The following is a 19,823-nucleotide window of genomic DNA, read 5'->3' on the forward strand; positions in this document are numbered from 1 at the left end:
ACATGCACTGGCTCCAGCTTTCACCCAGAAACCTGGGAAAATACATACACCACCATGGGAACCCTTGGTGGGCAATTCTTCCCCACTGGCAAACACTGAGTCCAGGATATACAACCAAGGGAACTTTATTTGGGAGGTGTAGATGGGAGGAAGACATGAATGAATTTGAGAAAACCAGCTATTAATACACTGAGAAGTTCTATTATGTGAGATTCCCCCAGGGTATCTTACAAGTAACCTCAGTCCAACCGGTGCAAGTGGCTGATGAGTTCTGGCCAATTCCCAGCTGGCCCATCACCATTAGTTGCCCTGGGTTGGAGAAGTCCAAGGATTCTAGCTGGCCAGTGCTCCATGGGCTGCTCTAACCCACCTGGAGTGATTTCAGTTTTCCTTACTGTGAAGGGAGGTCTGCACTAGTGTCCCTTGAGCTGGATGCTGTTTTCTCCATGGCTTCAGTCCAAGCTGCTTAGCTCTGCTGCCCTGTGTCCCCTCAAAGGTGCTGGGGGTGTAGCATCACTGCTGTCCATGGCCTCTGAGCCATCCATTGCCTTGGACAAGCAGTTGCTCTGTTTCACAGGTCGCCACCAACCTCCTGCGACTGCCGCTGTTCTGCACCGTCCGGCTGTCTCAGCTCAGCTCGTGGGGAGAGATTAGTGGTACGTAGGGCTCTTGAGAGAGGCCTGACCCCTAAGAGCCTCTCCCAGCAGCAAGCAGCCACCTTTTCCCCCTTTTCCTCCCTCTTGTTTCTCTGCCCAAGCCCCTTATCCCCACTGTACTGACGGGAACCTTTGTGAGGTACATTCAATGTCCATGGCTTGTCCGTGCATCACCTAATAAGGTCAATTGCAATTTACACCCTCGCAGCCCCAAACCATAACTGCACTTTAACTAAAATGTTCCAAACTGTCATGCAACTAAAATGGAAATGAAAATGCAGAGTGTAGCCATTCAGTCAATTCCCTTTGCCCTACCATAGATTGTGGCAGAGAACTCCCTTAGCAATGGAGTTCTTGCACATCCTTATATCTTAACCTGCTTTGGACTGCTCTTCCCCCATTTCGGCCACAAGCTCCCATCTTCCTAATGCTTCAGGCCTCAGGGTTGATGGATAGATAGATAGATAGATAGATAGATAGATAGATTATGGGTGTGTATGGAAACAGATAGACATAAATAGATAGATGGATGTGGATGGAAATAGGTAGATAGATTTTCCGTGTGGAAGATTTCATACAGTTTTTTTAAGATATTGTTCTTCCATGGACTGCAACATCTGAAACATCAAATTTCTCTCTGAAATTTCTTTTGTCTGCTATTCTCACAATTCTCACCTAAGATCACTTTTAGTAAAAGAAGATAGAGAGCAAATATTATTCAGTGTTATTCAGAGAGATGACTGCATATTTTACACAGCAGAAATCCGTGTATCCACCCTTCTCCAGTCAGTTTTCCTTGCCATCTGTGTTACTGCTTGACTCTGCAGCAGGGGGCAGAAAGCATTTTAAAACAAATCACAAATCCCCAACAGATGGTACGGGGATATGCCACACCTGAAACTTTTTTAAAAGTATCTATCTATCTGTGGATTAGATTGCTGGTTGAAATGTGCCTATTAAGATCTTGATACCACAAACAAACACTTATGCCTGTGAATAACTTGCCAGAAACAAGTCTCAGGGATGGTCTAGGCATACTTAATCCTGCATCAGCATGGGGGGCTGGACTAGATGACGTCTCAAGGTCCCTTCCTCCCCTACATTTCTATGATTTTCTGACAGCAGTCTCACTGAAATCAATAAGCTTATTCCTAACAATAATTGTCCTCATGTTCTTTATGAGTTTCCAGGGGTAGGTTCTTTCTTTCTTTCTTTCTTTCTTTCTTTCTTTCTTTCTTTCTTTCTTTCTTTCTTTCTTTCTTTCTTTCCAGAGCAAGTTAGGGAAGTTGGAGAAAATAAATAAGGAAGAGTTATTTACTCCTTCTCATACACAAGAATTAGGGATCACCAAATGAAATTAATAGGCAGAAGGTTTAAAACAAATAAAAGGAAGTATTTTTTAACACAACACATAGTCAGTCTGTGGAACTCTTTGCCAGAGAATGTTGTGAAAGCCAAGGCTATAACAGGGTTCAAAAATAACCAGGGCCACCCAGAGGATTCAGGGGGCTCGGGGCAAAGGAATTTCGGGGACCTTTTTAATTTTGACTCACCCAGCGGTGCTCCAGGTCTTCAGCAGTGGGTCCTTCACTCGCTCCAGGTGTGTTTGGTGGCACTGAAGGACCCACTGCTGAAGTGCCGCCGAAGACCCGGAATGCCTCTGGGTGAGTAAAAATAGGCCCTGTCCTATTCTCGTGGGGGCCCCTGCGGGGCCCGGGACCTGGGGAAAATTGCCCCACTTGCCCTCCCCTCTGGGCGGCCCTGAAAATAACTAGATAAGTTCATGGAGCATAGGTCCATCAAAGGCTATTAGCCAGGATGGGCAGGAATGCTGTCCCGAACCTCTGTTTGCCAGAAGCTGGGAATGGGCGACAGGATCACTTGATGATTACCTATTCTGTTCATTCCCTCTGGGGCACCTGGCACTGGCCATTGTCAGAAGATGGGATACTGGAGTAGATGGATCTTTGGTCTGACCCAGTATGGCCATTCTTATATTCTAAGTTATTTTGAGGTGTGGAAGGGAGGAACTAGTTGTTTGCTAAACATTTAGCCATTGTCCCCTCTATTCTTCAAGCACTTTCCTTCAGGCATAGTGCTTACTGTGGTGAGTTCTTCAATTGACTTCAGTACTAAGCCTGGTAATATTTAAATGAAGAAATGGAGAAAAAGGTTTTTTGATGCTAGCCTAAAATAAGGTATAATTCAGACTTTGTGCTAAGGAACTCTGGGAGTGTTGACCTAGAATCTATTATATTTGAGAGCATACAGACAGAATTAGAAAGAGTAAGCAGGAAATCAGTAAGAAAATATACCTTTAAATACCTTATGTTATAGTTTGGAGTCCAGGTAAAGTCACCAGACTGTCCAGTATCTGGGGAACTGGTGCTTGTTAATCGCATTGTTAAAGCAAATCTCATAAGCACTGTTTGAAGGCACCACACTGAACACTCAGCAGAGAGGATTTTGTTGTATTGTAGGCTCCATGGCTCCATCTACCGCAGACATAAACTTGAGATCTTGGCCAAACTAACTCAGCAGGAGCACAAAGCAAGGTTTGCTCTGTCTCCTCTGATTGAGAGCACATCTTCTAGTGGTTCCACCGGGGGGCATGGATCAGCATTCACGTCGCACTCCCCATCAGTACACAGCCCAAGCCAGGGAAGCTAATGATCCAATCAGCAGACCAAATTCGGTGATGAATCCCGGTCACGAGCCACCTGAGGCATGTTGCTAAGAAGTGGTTCCACCCAGCATTTGAGAGGTAGGGCCACAGTGACGAACGATGATGTAATACTGGTCAACCGTTGACATGAAGCACTGCTGATGTGTTTGACTTCTGTTAATATCTCCAGAGGAGGCACAAGACTCTTGTGTGTATAATCAGACCGGAGGGAAAACAACAAATCCAAATGATTAAGTCATAGAAAGAGTGTACTTAGCAGAGAAAATTCTCTCTCTCTGGATTTACTCTGCATTTACACCAGTGGAAGAGACAGCCTGATCCGATGCCCTTTGGAAACAATAGAAAGCATCCCATTGACTTCAGTGGGCTTTGCATCAAGCCACAAGATCAGAATCAGGCCCATTATGTCTTAGATTCCAAGGCCAGAAGGGACCATTGTGACAATCATTTACTCTGACCTCCTGTGTAGCATAGGCCAGGGAACTTCCCCAAAATAATTCCTAAGGCAGATATTTTACAAAAAAAACATCCAACCTTGATTTAAAATTATCAGTAGTAGAGAATCCACCATGATCCTGGTTAAGTTGTTCCAACAGTTAATTACAGTCAACAATTAAAAAAATTATGCCTTATTGCCTTTCTGAATTTGCCTAACTTGAACTTCCAGCCATTGAAACATGTTATACCATTCTCTGCTAGATTGAAGAACCCATTATTAAATATTTGTTCCACATGTGGGTTCTTATAGACTGCAATCAAGTCACCCCTTAACCTAATCTTTATATTAAGCTAAATAGATTGAGCTCATTGAGTCTACCACTTGGACATGGTGATGGGATACAGGAGTGCGTTGCAGATGGCAGTGTATCGATAGTATGCCATCGCTGACAGGAGGAACCCTTCGGTGGTGATGAAGAGACTGAAAAACAAGAATTGGGTGGAGCATCCATTGAAGCAAATGGCTTTGCTTTTTGATAGGAAGCTTACCATCGCTTTGGGGGCAATGGTGGAGGAGTTACAGACATCTATGAGGGACAGATTCTTTAGGAAGAAGTACATGGGGGTGTGGAGGCTTTGGCTCTGATGATGTGGACCAGGATTGTGTTTACCAGCATGGTTACCATGTAAATCACCAGAAACACCAAAAAGGGGACCATCTGTCACCCCGGACCATTTCCAAACCCCAGCAGGATGAATTCCATGACTGCTGTGTCATTCCCCTCTCTCACTGGTGCCATGGCTATTAAATCCTTGTGGAAAGGGATGAGATAAGGAGAATCAAATGAAGACGATGCAATGAAAGGCTCGATGAAAAGAGGGAGGATGGATAAGGGGAAAAGACCCTGGGTCTGAGAGTTAGCAGATCAATGCTCATTTTCCAGACACCCAGTGCGGCCTTGGCCCAGTCACTTGGGCTGGGACTTCCAAAGCAGCCAAAGAGAATTGAGCACTCATCTGCCAGTTAATTTCCATAGGATTTCATCACCTCAGGCCAGATTTTTAAAGGTATTTCTGTGCCTAGTGCAATTATCAAAAGCACTAAGCACCAAAATCTCCTAGATGCTTTCAAAAATCCCAGTAGCCTCCTAGATTCATAGATTCCAAGTCAAGAACGCACCATTCTGAAACAATACTGTTAATCCTGAATTCCTAACTACCCTAAATTGATCTTAAATATAAATAAAAATATGAGGCCTATGCCTTAAGCTCTCGTGAAAACTCTCAGCTTTGATATTTCTGCCTCTCAGCTCCCCTTCCTAAAATTGAAGATAATATTATTTCCTGAGCTCAGAGGGTGTTGGGAAGAGAAATTCATTAATATATTGCTAGTGTTCAAATGATACCATGTCAAGAGATAGAAAAGTATTTTGTCAGTAATTTTTAAAATGATCCACCCAACTTTCATTGACTTTTTGTAATATTTGGGTCCTTAATTCACTAAAGTTCTATTGAAAATCTCATCCTAGATATATTGATTTTGATGCCAAAGCTGCCTTTGACTTCACTGTAAACAGATTAGGCCCTTGTAATCCAAGTTAAACTAAGTCCTAATACAATTGGAGCTGTTCTTTTGGAAGGCATCTTTTCTAGTCTGGCAGCCAATTTAACCAAATTTTCCTTGTAGTTGTAATACAAAGCCCATCTACTCAGCTAAATTGGACAATTACAGAATCTCTCCAGCCACGTGTGATCCCACTGATTTATAAAAAGGTGGCAGATTGGGATTTTAGCCTCAATTATTCCATACTCCATCAGTCTGAGAATTAACATATATGATTTGTTTATTGGACTGGGGAAAGGCAAACATGGTACCCATCTTTGAAAAGGAAAGCAAAGAAGATGTGATGAATTACAGATAACTTTGGTACCTGGAAAGATACTGGAACACATTATTAATCAATTATTATTGACCAGTGTTATCAGTTTTTGAATGATACCTCACAAGGTACAAATATTATTGCAGTATTGTGTAGGATGTGAATACAGGGGTGGCTAGGGTTAAAGTGGGTGCACAGCTGGTTGAAAGACTGTACTCAAAGAGCAGTTGTTAAATTGGGAGGACATGTCTAGTGGGGGAAAGATGGTGATTAATACGAGAATTGAAAGGTGGGTAAGAAACTGGTTAAAAGGGAGACTACAACGGGTCATACTGAAAGGTGAGCTGTCAGGCTGGAGGGAGGTTACTAGTGGAATTCCTCAGGGATCAGTTATGGGGCCAATCTTATTTACAACATTCATTATGACCTTGGCACAAAAAGTGGAAGTGTGCTAATAAAATTTATGTATGACACAAAGTTGGGAGGTATTGCCAGTACAGAGGAAGACCGGAATATCATACAAAAAGATTGGATGACCTTGAAAACCAGAGTAATAGAAATGGGGATGAAAGAACAAGAAGAAATTTTCCTATAAACTGCAGACATATCAGTTGGAAGCAAAAGAGTAGGGGAAAGACCTAGGTTTATTGATTGATCATAGGATGACTATGACCCCTTCTTATGATGCAATCATGAATATAATGTATATATTTGTGGATGCATGGATGCATCCATTTATATAATTTTGGAATTCAATATATTTAAAGTGGCACAATCCCTTAGGGACACATTTTTAAAGGTATTTATCCACCTAGTGAAGTTTTCAAAAACACCTAGACACCTAACATCCATTGAAAACAATGGGAATAAGGCATGTAATTGCTTATGAAAATCCTACTAGGCAACAACATACTTTTAGAAATATGACCGATAGTGCAGATGTAGCAGTATTGGATAGAAAGATATTTATACTAATGTAATAGATTCCCATGAATTAAGTATTACAATGTGTTAGATTTATTCAGGGCATGTTGTTGGGGCTGACCGTAAGTTACCTTGGCCTGTTGTTACAGAATGGTTCGGGGTGAGCTTGTAGTGAACTGGCTTTGACCGGCTCGAAACCACTTGACTGGATAAACAAGTAAAGAGATAAGGAGGGCCTGAAAGTGTTAAGTGTGGAAATAGAAAGTGTTTCTTGCCAGATCCTGTTTGTGGATGTATACGCCCTCCTTAGAAAGAGATGATGATAAAAAACGGCTATGAGAATTGCTTTAGATGAACAGTCTCACTTACGGACCTAGGCCTTGTGGGTGCCCAGGAATTCCTCATGCTGGAGCAGCGCCTGCTATGAGCCCTCAAGGACAAGTCTGGAGGGTCTGGGACTGTCCGTAGGAGAAGGGATGTAAGCATCACTTTTTACTTATTAATTAACCCAGAGTATGCATTAATACGGGGGGGGGGAAGCTGTGCATATCTCTCTATTGTGTTATAGAGGGAGAACAATTTATGAGTTTACCCATATAAGCTTTATACAGGGTAAAATAGATTTATTTGGGGTTTGGACCCCATTGGGAGTTGGCCATCTGAGTGTTAAAGACAGGAACACTTCTGTAAGCTGTTTTCAGTTAAGTCTGCAGCTTTGGGCACGTGGTTCAAACTCTGGGTTTGTGTTGGAGCAGACTGGCGTGTCTGGCTCAACAAGACAAGGTGCTGGAGTCCCAAGCTGGCAGAGGGAAAGCAGGGGCAGAAGTAGTCTTGACACATCAGTTGGCAGTTCCCAAGGGGGTTTCTGTGATCCAGCCCATCACAACTATTTCACTAGGAGGGTGGGGAAGCACTGGAATGGGTTACATAGGGAGGTGATGGAATCTCCATCCTTAGAGGTTTTCAAGCCCTGGCTGGGATGATTTAGTTGGTGTTGGTCCTGCTTTGAGCCGGGGGTTGGACTAGATGACCTCCTGAGGTCTCTTCCCTCCCTAATCTTCTATGATTATATGATTCTATGATCAGTACGCACTACTCAGGGAGAATAAGAGTTGCAGAACAGGGAATATGCATGGTTTCATTAGGTGTGTTCATTTGAGGAAAGTACTCAATGTCTTTATGGAAAATGAAAAACATAATCAGTGCATGAGATCCCAGTATTTCAATCTTTGGGATTATTGTAATCCCAAAACAAAATACTAGAAAACATCTTGCCAACAGGGGGTTGTTTTCCCACCTGAAGTTCTGAACCTAATGCGGCAACTAGGGAGGAAGTCCCATAGGTTCTAGAAGCAAGCAGAAATACTCATCTATGAAGCCAGGGCTCATTGTTCAGAGGTCGGCGGTGTCAATTGGCATGTACGTGTGTTCTCTCCTTATGCTGGCCCAGCCCTGCTCAGATAGTTGGTTCAGCCAGCCTCGACAGTACTACCCGTAAAGACCACGGACACAATTCAGTGGCGAAGGTTTATTGTCGATGAAGCACATTCCTAGTGCCCTGACTCTGTTGCTACAGGTACACTAAGACATCTATGCCGGCAGCAATGGTACCAATTCAGTCAGCAGTGGGTGTCCTATGATTTCTCTTGTATACATTGATACAAACAACTTACATATTAACACTTCTGATGTAGTTGGTTACCAACCCTACACCCTGTACCTGTTTGTTTGAACAAAACTTCTCCATTTGTTATTCTGTTATCCCATCCTTATTTCACTTGGGATCAGTGTGTTTTAAGGATTGTGTTTGTGCTGTTACTTGAGAACTTTATGTTCGGGTGGATCTGTGCTAGCCTTCTGGCATGTGTTTACATGGATACCCAGTATCTAGTATTTCTGATGAGTGCCTGTGTTTTAGCAATGCTAGCCATACCTTTTCTAATTTCATATACCAGACAGTAAAGTTATAAGCAAGCATCTGCTTTATGACAGGGCTTGATTTTTATTCCTAGGATGGCCTGGCTTTGCTGACTGTGGTTGAGTCCTCAGGTCTTGCACCAGATCCTGTGCTCTCTACTACAGTCGGTGAGAAGGTTAGAGGTAAATGTGACTTTTCAGGCTAGTGATGGAGCTCTAACTGATCATAGTCCCGGCCCTTGAGTTTGGAGGGAAATTTTGACCACCCAACGCCCTCAGCCATGTTTAAAGCAGATTAACTCCCCAAGTGCTTGGGCTGTGTGACAGTCAGATGTGCAGATCTGTTGATACAAAAGTGTATGAGGTTGCTATTAAGGTTTCTGCACTGGCGTGCAAGTTGAATATCGTATGGTTTGCTTCCAGGTATGTGTTGCAGATGGCAATGAAAGCCTTATGGAGAGTTTGGTTGTGTTATTGACAGCATTATAGGCAATGAAAAGTTGGCAAGGAATGCAGGGGACTTTCCCCCTCAACTTCTAACTCCTATGCTTTATGATTTTGGTGGGTCAAGTGTGTCCTGACACAACATGAAATGTCACTAAACCTGTATTTTGTTTGTGTTTATTTTTATTAGAGCTTATTTAGGTGCCTAAAAATCTGGCCTTAGGTGCTTTGGAAAATTCCATTAGGTAGCTATCTGTAAGTTTAGATATCTAAGTACCTTTTAAAATTTAGCCTTTAGACTCCCAACCAAGTTCATTGGGTTATGGGGATTCAGTCCGTTAAAAATCCCAGCCTTACTACATGATGATTCTGTCTGAAGTCAGTTGGCCTACTCTGAGTCAGGTAAGTGTAAGAGTGCCCATTATAACCCAGATCTGAAAGAATGTTATGACCCCTCCTAATCTAATGTAGACTGGGATTTTCAAAGAGGGCTAAGGGATTTAGATACCCAACTCCCACTGATTCTCATTAGGAAAAAAAATCCCACATGTAGCTTTTAACTCGTAACAAGTTGTTATGATTATGATTTATGTGAGTTGTTGTAATGTGGAGCAGCCCTGGTTATGGACCAGAATCCCATGCAAATGTTACCTTGGCAATGCAAAACTGTTATGATAGGTGAGCTTGATAGTGCTATGTACTATGAGGGTTGCCCAACACTTCCCATTGTAAGACCTGTGTTTGGTTCCTTTATAACGTGACAAAATGCAAATTATTTGGGCGGAAATATTCCAGGCCAGGTGTCTGCCTCAGGCTGATTTCTTTTTAGAAAATTTCTGCTAAAATGGTACAGACAAGGGAAACATACATGGTTTTGTCTGCATTAAAAATATTGTGGCCTTATCTTTGAGAAGCTCTAGCACCTCTAGCTTTGGAGCTGGGACTTGAAATTTGACAGAGGAGGTGGCCTTTGTGTCAGAGATGTGTCTTTTGCCAGCCCGTAAAAATCTGCCCAAATATGTCCAAGTTATAACTTTGATAATCAGCAGTTCACACATCCACATAGAGACTTAGTGTTAGAAGCTAAATTCCCTGAAGGTTCCTTCCACACTGAGCATGCTCCAGTGCAGGACTGAGTGGGACTTTTCCCTGCAATGGTAGCTCTGGGCTGCTGTGGGCTGCACCAGGTCCAGGGTCCGGGCACCTGAACTGAGAGAAGAGGTCTGTCTCTCCTGTGCTCTTAATGACCTTGAAGGCAGCATAGAGGAAGATGCTGCCTGATTCAAATGCAGTGGAGAGAAGAGGCAGGCATGGGTGGGGGCAGAGGGAGTAGATTGGGAGAAGGACCCTGGGGGAAAGGCAGAGCCTGGAAGATGGAGGTGGAGTGGGGAGAGGGAAACTGGGTACTAGGGTGAAGTGGAGGCTGGGCAAGAAGATTGGGACTGGGAGCTGGGGGCAGACTGTGACTTGTTGGCAAGGAGACTAGGACTGGGTGCCAGAGAAGGAAGTGGGGTTGGGCCTGGGTGTCAGTTGTCAAGGGGGAGACTGAGATCAGATGAGGAGCTGCAGGGGATACTGGGACTTATGGAGCAAGAAGACTGGGACTGATAACCAGTGGGATGGGGTGAAGGAGGTGAGGGAGGATGGGAGACAAATCTGATGAGGACCCTGGGTGAAGAGGCAGAATTGACACTAGCTGTGCAAAGTGGGCAGGAGAAAGAGGGGGACATGGATATTGGATGAGGAGCCTGGGAAGGTAGATTGGACTAGGAACCAGCAGGGAAGGGGAATGTCATGGTGGTGGGGGGGGGTGGAAGCCAGGGTGGGAGCGAGAAATGGATCAGGTAAAAAGCGGGGGGAGGGGGACTGGGCTGGGCTGGGCAAGGAGACTGGGACAGGGAATGGTAGGTGAGACTGGGACTAGGACAGGGAATCTGGAAGTGTCAGACTAGGATTGCTGGGCATGGAGACTGGGATGAGAAGTCAGAAGGGAGGAGACTGAGACTGGTAAGGTGAGGAGGCTGGGACTGGGACAAGGAGCTGTGGGGGCAGACGAGAGAAACACGTCACAAGGACAGGCTGGAGGGGATGGGGCAGGAAGCTCAGGCTTCGGGGGTATGAGTATAAAAGTCTGTAGCCTGTAGAGAACTCTCCCCTCCAGCACCTGGAACCCAAGATTCCTGGGTCTCGTTGTTCCTCTGCAATCAGCAAATACCTTTGAAACTCCCTGGGAAAGCATCCCATGCCCCTGTAGTACTGGTCTACATAGATGCTAACAACCTTGTTTTAGTACCTTAATGACCAGCTATTTGATATTTTGTTTTATGCATATTGTTCAGTGTGGGGCCCCGTCCTCATTTACTGCACACTAGTCAAACCTCGCTCTGAAGAAATAATTTATTAATTTCTTCATGGGCTTTTCTCTGGTATCTATCCCTGTACTGTCTGAGTGCTTCACAAACATTCATGAATTTGTTTTCAGAGCACCTGAGACCAGAGGGGAGGTTGTGTTAACTTAGATGGAATATAGGAGCCACATGTGTTAACATAACACAGCCACTGTCCAATATTAAACACCTTTAAACAAGGTTTGGGGTTTGGTACATAGAAACCTCGATCTGCTTAGTGCCATGGCAAACCTGCCATTAAAATCCTTTTAACCCTGGATTAAAGATGTGGGTGGGGGAAAGGAAAAACAGTTAAAGCATTTGAAATTTAGGGTATTAAGTAAGGTTTTCCTTTGAACAACATCCCTTGTTCCCTTCCCTTTAGTTGGAGAGTCTTTAAAAGGAAAAAAACCCTGTATGACAGTCTTTATATGCTAATAACTATCCTTTAGGGGGGAAAGGAAAAGAAGTTACTTGAGGTGGGCTGGAGCTGTTGTTGTTAAAGTCTGATCCCATCTCCTACAAGACAAAACAAGACAAGCACACACAACAGGGGAGGGGAAAGAGCAGCAAAGATAGAAAATGCAGTTTCTGTCTCTGGTGTTGACTCTCACTTGCAACCTCACTGCTGGAAAAAAACAGGCACAGCACATGGTCTTATCAGCCACTCTGAGACCTGACAAGCTCGTGCCAGCATCAGGCTGTTTAGGAGATCACTTTTAGTTGCCTTTCCAGTCACAGGCTTACAGCAGTGTTGGAGAACATGTAGTCTTGGGCAGCTAAGCCAGACTCTTATTAAATAGAAGGCAAAATAAGAGAGATGGGGAAAAAATAAGGTGGGGAAGGAAAAGGATACACAGGGGCGAGGGGAGAAGAGAGAGAGACAAACTCTAGGTGATGGTTGGGATTCAGCCAGCTGTGGTAGAAGTGGTGACGTCATTGGGTCCCTCTCTCTTGCGCGGTCTCATCAGGACATTACTCAGAGTCAGGATGATGCAGGCCCAAGTTCCAGGAGATGGTGGGGGTGGCAGTCATTATGGTGAAGCTCACGCCAATAGCCAATAGTTCTCCCCAAAGTCTCTTTCTTTAAGGGCCCCAAAAGGGAGTGATGAGTGAAACAGCCCATCCCCTCCTTCTTTTGTCCACCAGTTAGTCCTAATTACCGGCACACCAATTCTGGCTCCTTGATTTTCAGTCTCACAATATTCTTGTTTACCAGGCATGATTTCAACACAGTCCATGAATTATGTCAGCAGGTCTTTTCGTTTGGGCTAATTCAGTCTTTCAGTCTCTTTTTTGCACCTTTTCCTATCCACATATGTTGCTAGAGGTTATTGTGATAGCTTATGAACGCTTGCTTGTTTTTAACAGCAGAGCTCACAGTTAGGATATGTGTGGCAGCCCGTTTATTTTAACAGGTATTATATTCTCTATTTTACAGATGTGGAACTGAGGCACAGGGAGATTCAGTCAAAATGTTGGCTGCCCAATTTGAGATGCCTAGAACCTGATTTTTCAAAGTGCTGAGCCCAGGACCCATTGACTTCAGTTGCAGCTGTGATTGCTCTGCACTTCTGCAGATTAGATCCCAGGGTCTCAGGTAAGGCCCCCAGAACATGTGGAACACACAGTTAGTGACCATCTGTGAAAAGTCTGTTTTAAATGACATGCTGGGGTTGAATGTAGTTCGCCAGGGCAACATTCAACTGCCGCAACTGCCTTAGACCATCCTTTCTCTTGCTGTAGTTCCCTGCCTCAATTGCTAAACACCTTCCACCTTCTGCAATAAATGAGGCAGGGATCCTGCAAACTAGAGCTTCCTTCAGTACACAGCCATGATTCATTCCCCAGAGCACCATTCCACCTCTGCACTGAATGAGGCGGGGGTCTGGTGGAAAAAATAGTAGGTGATTGTGTAATTAAAAGTGTCTAATAATGGATACATACAAGAAGGCTGAATTAAGGTTCCATGGGCAACTTTAACTCTAGCATTTTCTAACTTCTGAGTGCTTGACTTGCAATCTTCATCACCTTGATCAATCGGTCTTTCAGCCCTTATATATATTGCGCTGATCACAACACATCTTCCATTCTTCTTGTATCCTGGCCTTCCTTCTCCATGTGCGGCCATGTCTTTTCATGATAAAATCTTCCCATCTCTTTGGAGGTTGGCTGAGTGGTCGTTTCAGTTCCTATGGCTACCACTCAGTGACAGCTGCAGTCCATCGATTGTAAGTGAGCCTTGTTATATGCCCAGGCCATCACATTTTATTATGCCTGATCTCAACAACGATGACCTGCACTACACTTTGCTGTCTGATCACTTCACTGGGGACTCAGTCACGGATGGAAATTCCCAGAATTCTTCTTTCCATCGCTCTCTGTATGACAGACAGTTGCCCCTCCTCTATCTTCGTCAGCACCCATATTTGGCTGCTGTACAACATTGCTGGCAGTACTGTTGAGTTGAAAAGGCTGGCACATGTTGCCTTGTTGATTTTTCCTTGGAGGACATCCTTGATAGAATTGAAAGCGCAACAACCTGCTTTCTTTCTCGGGAGAGTTCACCTTCCTGATCATGGTGCCTGCTAATTTCTTGGCCCAAATAGACATATTGCTCAACTTCTTCTATTTGTTCTCCCTTGTTTGTTATTTGGACTTTTGGCAAGGTATCTGACCACATAAATTTCATTTTGGAGCGGTTAATTTTCAGTCCGACTTGGCTGCTTTTTTTGTTGAGTTCTTGCAGCATTTCCTGTAGTTTGATAGTATTTTCTGCGATCCACCCAATATCGTCCATGAATCTGAGATGGTTTAACTGCTCTCCGTTGATGTTAATTCCACCCTTTCAATTCATCTGCTTGTAATGGCGCGCACTCACCGCTGCGCCGCCTCCTGCTGGTCAGTCTGGGAATTAGCCCTTTCCAGCTTTGGAGTGCCTCCTGCTGGCCAGTTTCTTTCCCTTGGTTACCAACCCTATTGTCTCCAGCACCTCTGGTCCCGTGTCTCTCCCAGACCCCGGTGTCCCTTACCTTGGGGTGCTACCACACAGCAGTGCCCCCACACTCTGGGTCTCACCTCCTCAGGGGAACCCCAACCCTTCTCTATACCCACCTTCTCTCAGTGTCTACTGCCAGTCTTCATCTAGCCCCTTTACTCAGGGGCAAACTGCAGTCTGCAATGGCCACTCATCATTGGCTAGGGATTTGGACCTGCTGCCTTTCCCTGGAGCCCCAGTACCTCCTTAGGCCTTTCTGCCAGGCCTCAGCCTGTGAGGTAGCCAGGCCCAAGCTCCCCAGCTCAGCCTGTCCCTTCCCCAGCACTGCTCTGTCGAAGGTACCCTGTCTTTCCCAGGCAGCTAGGTCCTTCTCACTCCAGGGCTGGAGTGAGACTCACTCGGCTCCCTACTCACAGCCCTCTTATCAGGGCCAGCTATGTCCTGATTTACCTAGCCACACCTATGGCCAACTACTCAGCCAGCCTTCCTCAGCTGCTTTCACTCCTTTTGTCCCAGGAGCAGGGTACATTGCTACATTGCCTCATTACCATTTCGAGGCAGGCTGTGAAGAGTTTCGCTGAAACCATGGCTCCTTGTTTCACACTTTTCTTAACTTAGATGCAAAGCGGGGTATCAAATAAAGTTATATCTGTAATGCAGTCAGAATTTGCTTCCCTTAATAGTTTGATATAGTTTGTGTCGATGCCCTGCTCTGCAATTGCTTTCAACACTGCATCGATCTCTATGCTGTCGAATGCTTTTTCATAGTCAATGAAGGAAATACGTAAAGATAATTGGCATTCCCTTGAGCATTCCAATAGTTAGTTTATAGTCAAAATATGGTCCATTGTTCTGAAATTCTTTCAAAAGCCTGCCTGCTGTCTCGGCTGCTGCTCGTCCAGACTCTGCGAGAGTCGGTTTATTATTTTGGTGAGCAGATTGTAGACATGAGAGAGCAGGCATACTGGACAATAGTTCTTTAGATCTTCACGATCACCCTTCTTGTAAAGCAGAATGGTGTTGGACTCCTTCCAGCTAGATGGCATCTTCTGCATTTCCAAGTAATGGCTAAACCTCTGAGCAAGGGTTTCCCAGAGGTCTTGGCCTCCAGCTCTTATCATTTTGATTGTCAGTCTATCTTTACCTGGGGATTTTCCTTCCTTCGTTTGGTGAACTGCATGTTGAACTTCACTGACAAGGACTGGGAGGTACATGCTCATTGGTCTGTTGAAGTGTTGGTACTCGGACATTTATCTGAGACGCAAACAATTCGGTGTAGAAATCTTTGCAGACCGCTTCCATTCCTGTTCTGTCAATTACTGGTTTTCCGTCCCTGTTCTTCAGTGCCATTATTGTTGACCCATACAGTGTCAATTCCCTTTTGCATTTTTTGAGGCGTCTGTGATCTTCAGCTGTCTTTAAGAGCCTTTCATTTTGGTACTTCTTGAAGTCCTCCTTTAGTCTTCTTCTTATCAACTTGCAAAGGAGGGAGTACTCAAGCTTGCACCATCATTTTGCCTCTTTAGCAAGTACTGCATTTCCTCTGAGATTCTTCCCTTTGCTCTTTTCAGTCTTTCTTTCTTGGCTAATATTACTCATTACCTCAATTGATCATTGCAGTTATCTATAAGACTCCAGTCTTCCTTGGAAATGTTCACTTTCAAGATTGCCTTGTCAAATATTTTTGGCCGCTGTCTCTGATATGCCATCTGTAGCGCTTTCTTTTCCACCTTTTCATTGAAGTTGAGCCTTACTCTGAGCAAGCAATGGTCACTACTGGTGTTTAATGACGGTACTACTGAGATGTGTTGTACAATGCTCCACTTATTAATTAGAATATAGTCAATCTAATTTTTGTTCTTTGCATTGGGCATGATCCATGTCCACCTCCTCTTGGCCTTCTTCTTAAACCAGGTGTTACCAATGAACATTTCTTTCATCTCCACCAGAGTTTCCAGTCGCTCTCCTTGTGGATTCTGTTCACCGATGCCATACCTTCCAATGAACTTTTCACCTTCTTTCCCTCTTCCAACTTTGACATTCAAATCTCCCATTGCGATCGTATATGTGGATTTTTGAGCAAGGGTTTCCTCAAGCTCCTGATAGAATTCTTCCATATCATCATCTTCACTTGTGCTTGTGGGAGCATAGATCTGAATAATCTTGAGGGTGCATTTCTTGTTCAGCTGGAGGTGTAGCACCCTGATGTGTGATGACTTGAACTTGCATGAGATGATTTTTGAAGACCATTCCTTGTTAATGATGAAGCCAATTCCTCCAACAGTTCTCGCGCTTTCTCCTTTTCCCAACATGATGGTACTTTCGTCTCTCCACTCCTTTCTTCATCATGTTTTGCAGAGACCAAAGATGTTGTAGACTGTCCTTGCCTTCTCCTCCATTAGATGGTTGATCAAATTGTCTCTTATCAGTGTCCTGCAGTTATAGGTGCATGCTGAGAGGGCAGTCCTTTTTCTGGACCCTGAGATTCTTAACAGCCTCTCATCGACTGAACTCCCCACCACTGTTGTATAACAGATCAAGGAGTGAACAAGGAGCTGGGGCCCATTTATTCATATTGTTTTAGCCACTTCTTCATCCACCCACTGGCTATGTTGTCAGTGGCGCGTTTACCTCCTCAACTTAGCTAGCACCCAACCTCAAGTAGGAGGACAGCTCTCCTCGCCCTGGGTTGGTAGTCTGACACCTTAATAGCATGGTTGAACCTACTGAAGAATACTCTCCACTATCCTCGCTGTCAGAGAATCCAGGGTCACTGCTGCATCACTTTGAGGCATTGAGGTAGGATTTTGCAGAGGCAGGATCTGCTGCAAAATCCTACATCAATGCAATCTTCATAACATTCTTTTAAAGTAGCTCTTAGTGAGCAATTTAAGATTTGTAATTCTATACAGGTGAAATTCACCCCATGCAGGGGGCCAGTACAAATAACAGGAGCCAATCTAATGTTGCATTTAGGCTCTTTTTTGAACCCTAGTCTAGAGGAATCATTAAACCAGTATGGCAGCCTTGAAATTCCAGTATTGCAGCTTTTAAATTGCACCTATTTTACAGGAAAAAATTGTTTTGTTCCATCAATTCATAGATTTTAAGGCCAGAAGAGACTTTTACGATAATTTAATCTGAACTCCTGGGTAGCACACAGCAGAGAACCCCACCCAGTGACTCCCACATCTGTTTAAGCTAGAGCAGATCTTTTAGAAGGACAACCAGACTGCTTGCTAGAAACTCAATGACATTCAAAGAAATCACCCAGCAGGACTGATCTGATGACTGCATTTACAGGTTAATTGTTAATGCTGGTATTTGGATGGGGTGCATGTGTTGGAGTTGATGAGAAGCAATCTGATACATCCATTGACACATCCTTTTGAGTAATTCCTGTGGCCTGGGCAGAGATATGCTCTAGTTCAGATAGAAGTTACTGGGCAGGAGGTCATATTAGATGCTCATCTTGCTCTCTTCTGGCTTTAAGATATATGAATCTGTGGCTCGAGGGTGACGTTCCACTACCTTGACTCATGTTGAGTAATTCTCGGACACGGGCATTGTTACACACTCATGAAGGGAGTGGGTAAAATTCCCTTCACTCACAGACGAGTCACATGGATTTCAATGGGAGAAGGTATCCATATGGGTTATGGGATTATCAGAATTTTGCTATATGGGCAAAGTCCAAAGTCCACTTTCATGAATCATTATCATATGGGAAATGTAATAATTTTTTGCTTTACTGCAGAAAGGTTAAAATTCACACAGAATTTCTCAAGGATGGTTCAGTATATATTTAACTAGCTTTCCAAGGGTTCTGCCCACTGTTATCAAAACCAATAGGAGCCTTGTGCTCGACTTTAATAAGGATCAATCCACTCGGACCTGTCACTTGCTGCAATCTATCTAGCACCCGTCGGTTCTTCTTTAATCTTTATCTCATCACTTTTCCAAAGGAAATGTCAGCAGCGGAGCCAGGGAGAGATGCGAATCACACTGCAGTGATGGAATTCATCCTTCTGGGGTTTGGAAGAGGTCCAGGGCTCCAGGTGGTCCCTTTTGTGATGTTCTTGGTGATTTACATAATAACTGTGCTAGGGAACACCATCCTGGTCCTCATCATTACAGCCAACTCTCGCCTTCACACCCCCATGTACTTCCTCCTCATGAATCTGTCACTCTTAGACCTCTGCTACTCCTCCGTCATTGCCCCCAGAGCTATGGTGAGCTTCCTAACAGACACCAAAACCATTTCCTACAGGGAATGTGCCACCCAATTCTTCTTCTTTGCTCTCTTTGTCACTACTGAGACATTCATCCTGACAGCCATGGCATACGATCGATACACCGCCATCTGCAACCCACTCCTGTATCCCACCACCATGTCCAAGCCAGTCTGCATTCAACTGGTGGTGGGGTCCTATCTCTGTGGCAGCATGAACGCCATGGTGCAAACAGGCTTCACCTTTACTCTGCACTTCTGTGGCTCTAATGAGATTGATCACTTCTTCTGTGATGTTCCACCCCTGCTAACCCTCTCATGCACAGACACATACATCAATCAAATGGTGATGTTTGTCTTATCGGGCATCATCATAGTGAGCACTGCCCTGATCATTCTTGTCTCTTATGCCTATATCATCTCTGTTGTCCTCCAGACTCGCTGTGCCGTGGGCAGGCACAAGACCTTCTCCACCTGCACCTCCCACATAGTAGCTGTAAGTTTATTTTACGGGACTGTTTCCTTCATGTATGCCCAGCCAAGTTCATTATCCTCCCCAGATCAGGGTAAAGTGGTGTCTGTGTTTTATACCCTGGTCATCCCCATGTTGAATCCCTTCATCTACAGCCTAAGGAACAAGGATGTGAAAGAAGCTTTGAGAAGAACCATAGGCTGCATAATTATTTTTGAAATGAATCTTTTCTATGAATATTGAGTTAAATAATCCTTAGATAGATTAGTTGAACAATAAGTCCTTCCAATATACCAATCTATCTATCTATCTATCTATCTATCTATCTCATGCCCAATACTGTCCTATGACACTAGAAGAATGATTTTTTAAAAACTGTAATAAATCAATCCTCTCTGTGTTTATGTTATTTTTCACATTTTTATCTATTTGTTTAGAAATGCACAGATTTGGAAAACTGGATCCAAACACCCTTGAGCCATAGGAAGTGTTTGAAATCTGCGTTCAAATTGCTCAACTACTTGATAAATGCTGAACCCAAATTTAGTTGCCTGGCTTAGTGTGTGAGTGTGTGTGTGGTGTCATATCTCCTTTACTCTCTGGCTCCAGTTGCTAAACACCATGCTATTTTCCTAAGGGGTGAAGGTAAGATTTTCAGGAACACTCAATGTTGTAGTCAATGAATATTTTACCTTTGACTTCAATGGGGGCAGATTTAGGCCAACAGAAAACACTTTTGAAAATATCATTCTGATGCTGTTTGCCAGAAGTTTGGAATGGGTGACAGGGA

At 44.0% G+C, this 19,823-nt stretch overlaps 1 protein-coding gene across 1 annotated transcript; it reads left to right on the forward strand.

The window, feature by feature from the left end:
• Window positions 1-11,062: 11,062 nt before the first annotated feature.
• Window positions 11,063-19,276, forward strand: LOC117885570 (olfactory receptor 12-like). The gene is made up of 2 exons (XM_034786836.1): window positions 11,063-11,078; window positions 18,318-19,276. Exons 1-2 carry the CDS (start codon window positions 11,063-11,065, stop codon window positions 19,274-19,276), a joined length of 975 nt encoding a protein of 324 aa, XP_034642727.1.
• Window positions 19,277-19,823: the final 547 nt, after the last annotated feature.

This window comes from Trachemys scripta, chromosome 12 (assembly GCF_013100865.1).
Source record: "Trachemys scripta elegans isolate TJP31775 chromosome 12, CAS_Tse_1.0, whole genome shotgun sequence".
Classification (NCBI taxonomy): Eukaryota; Metazoa; Chordata; order Testudines; family Emydidae; genus Trachemys; species Trachemys scripta.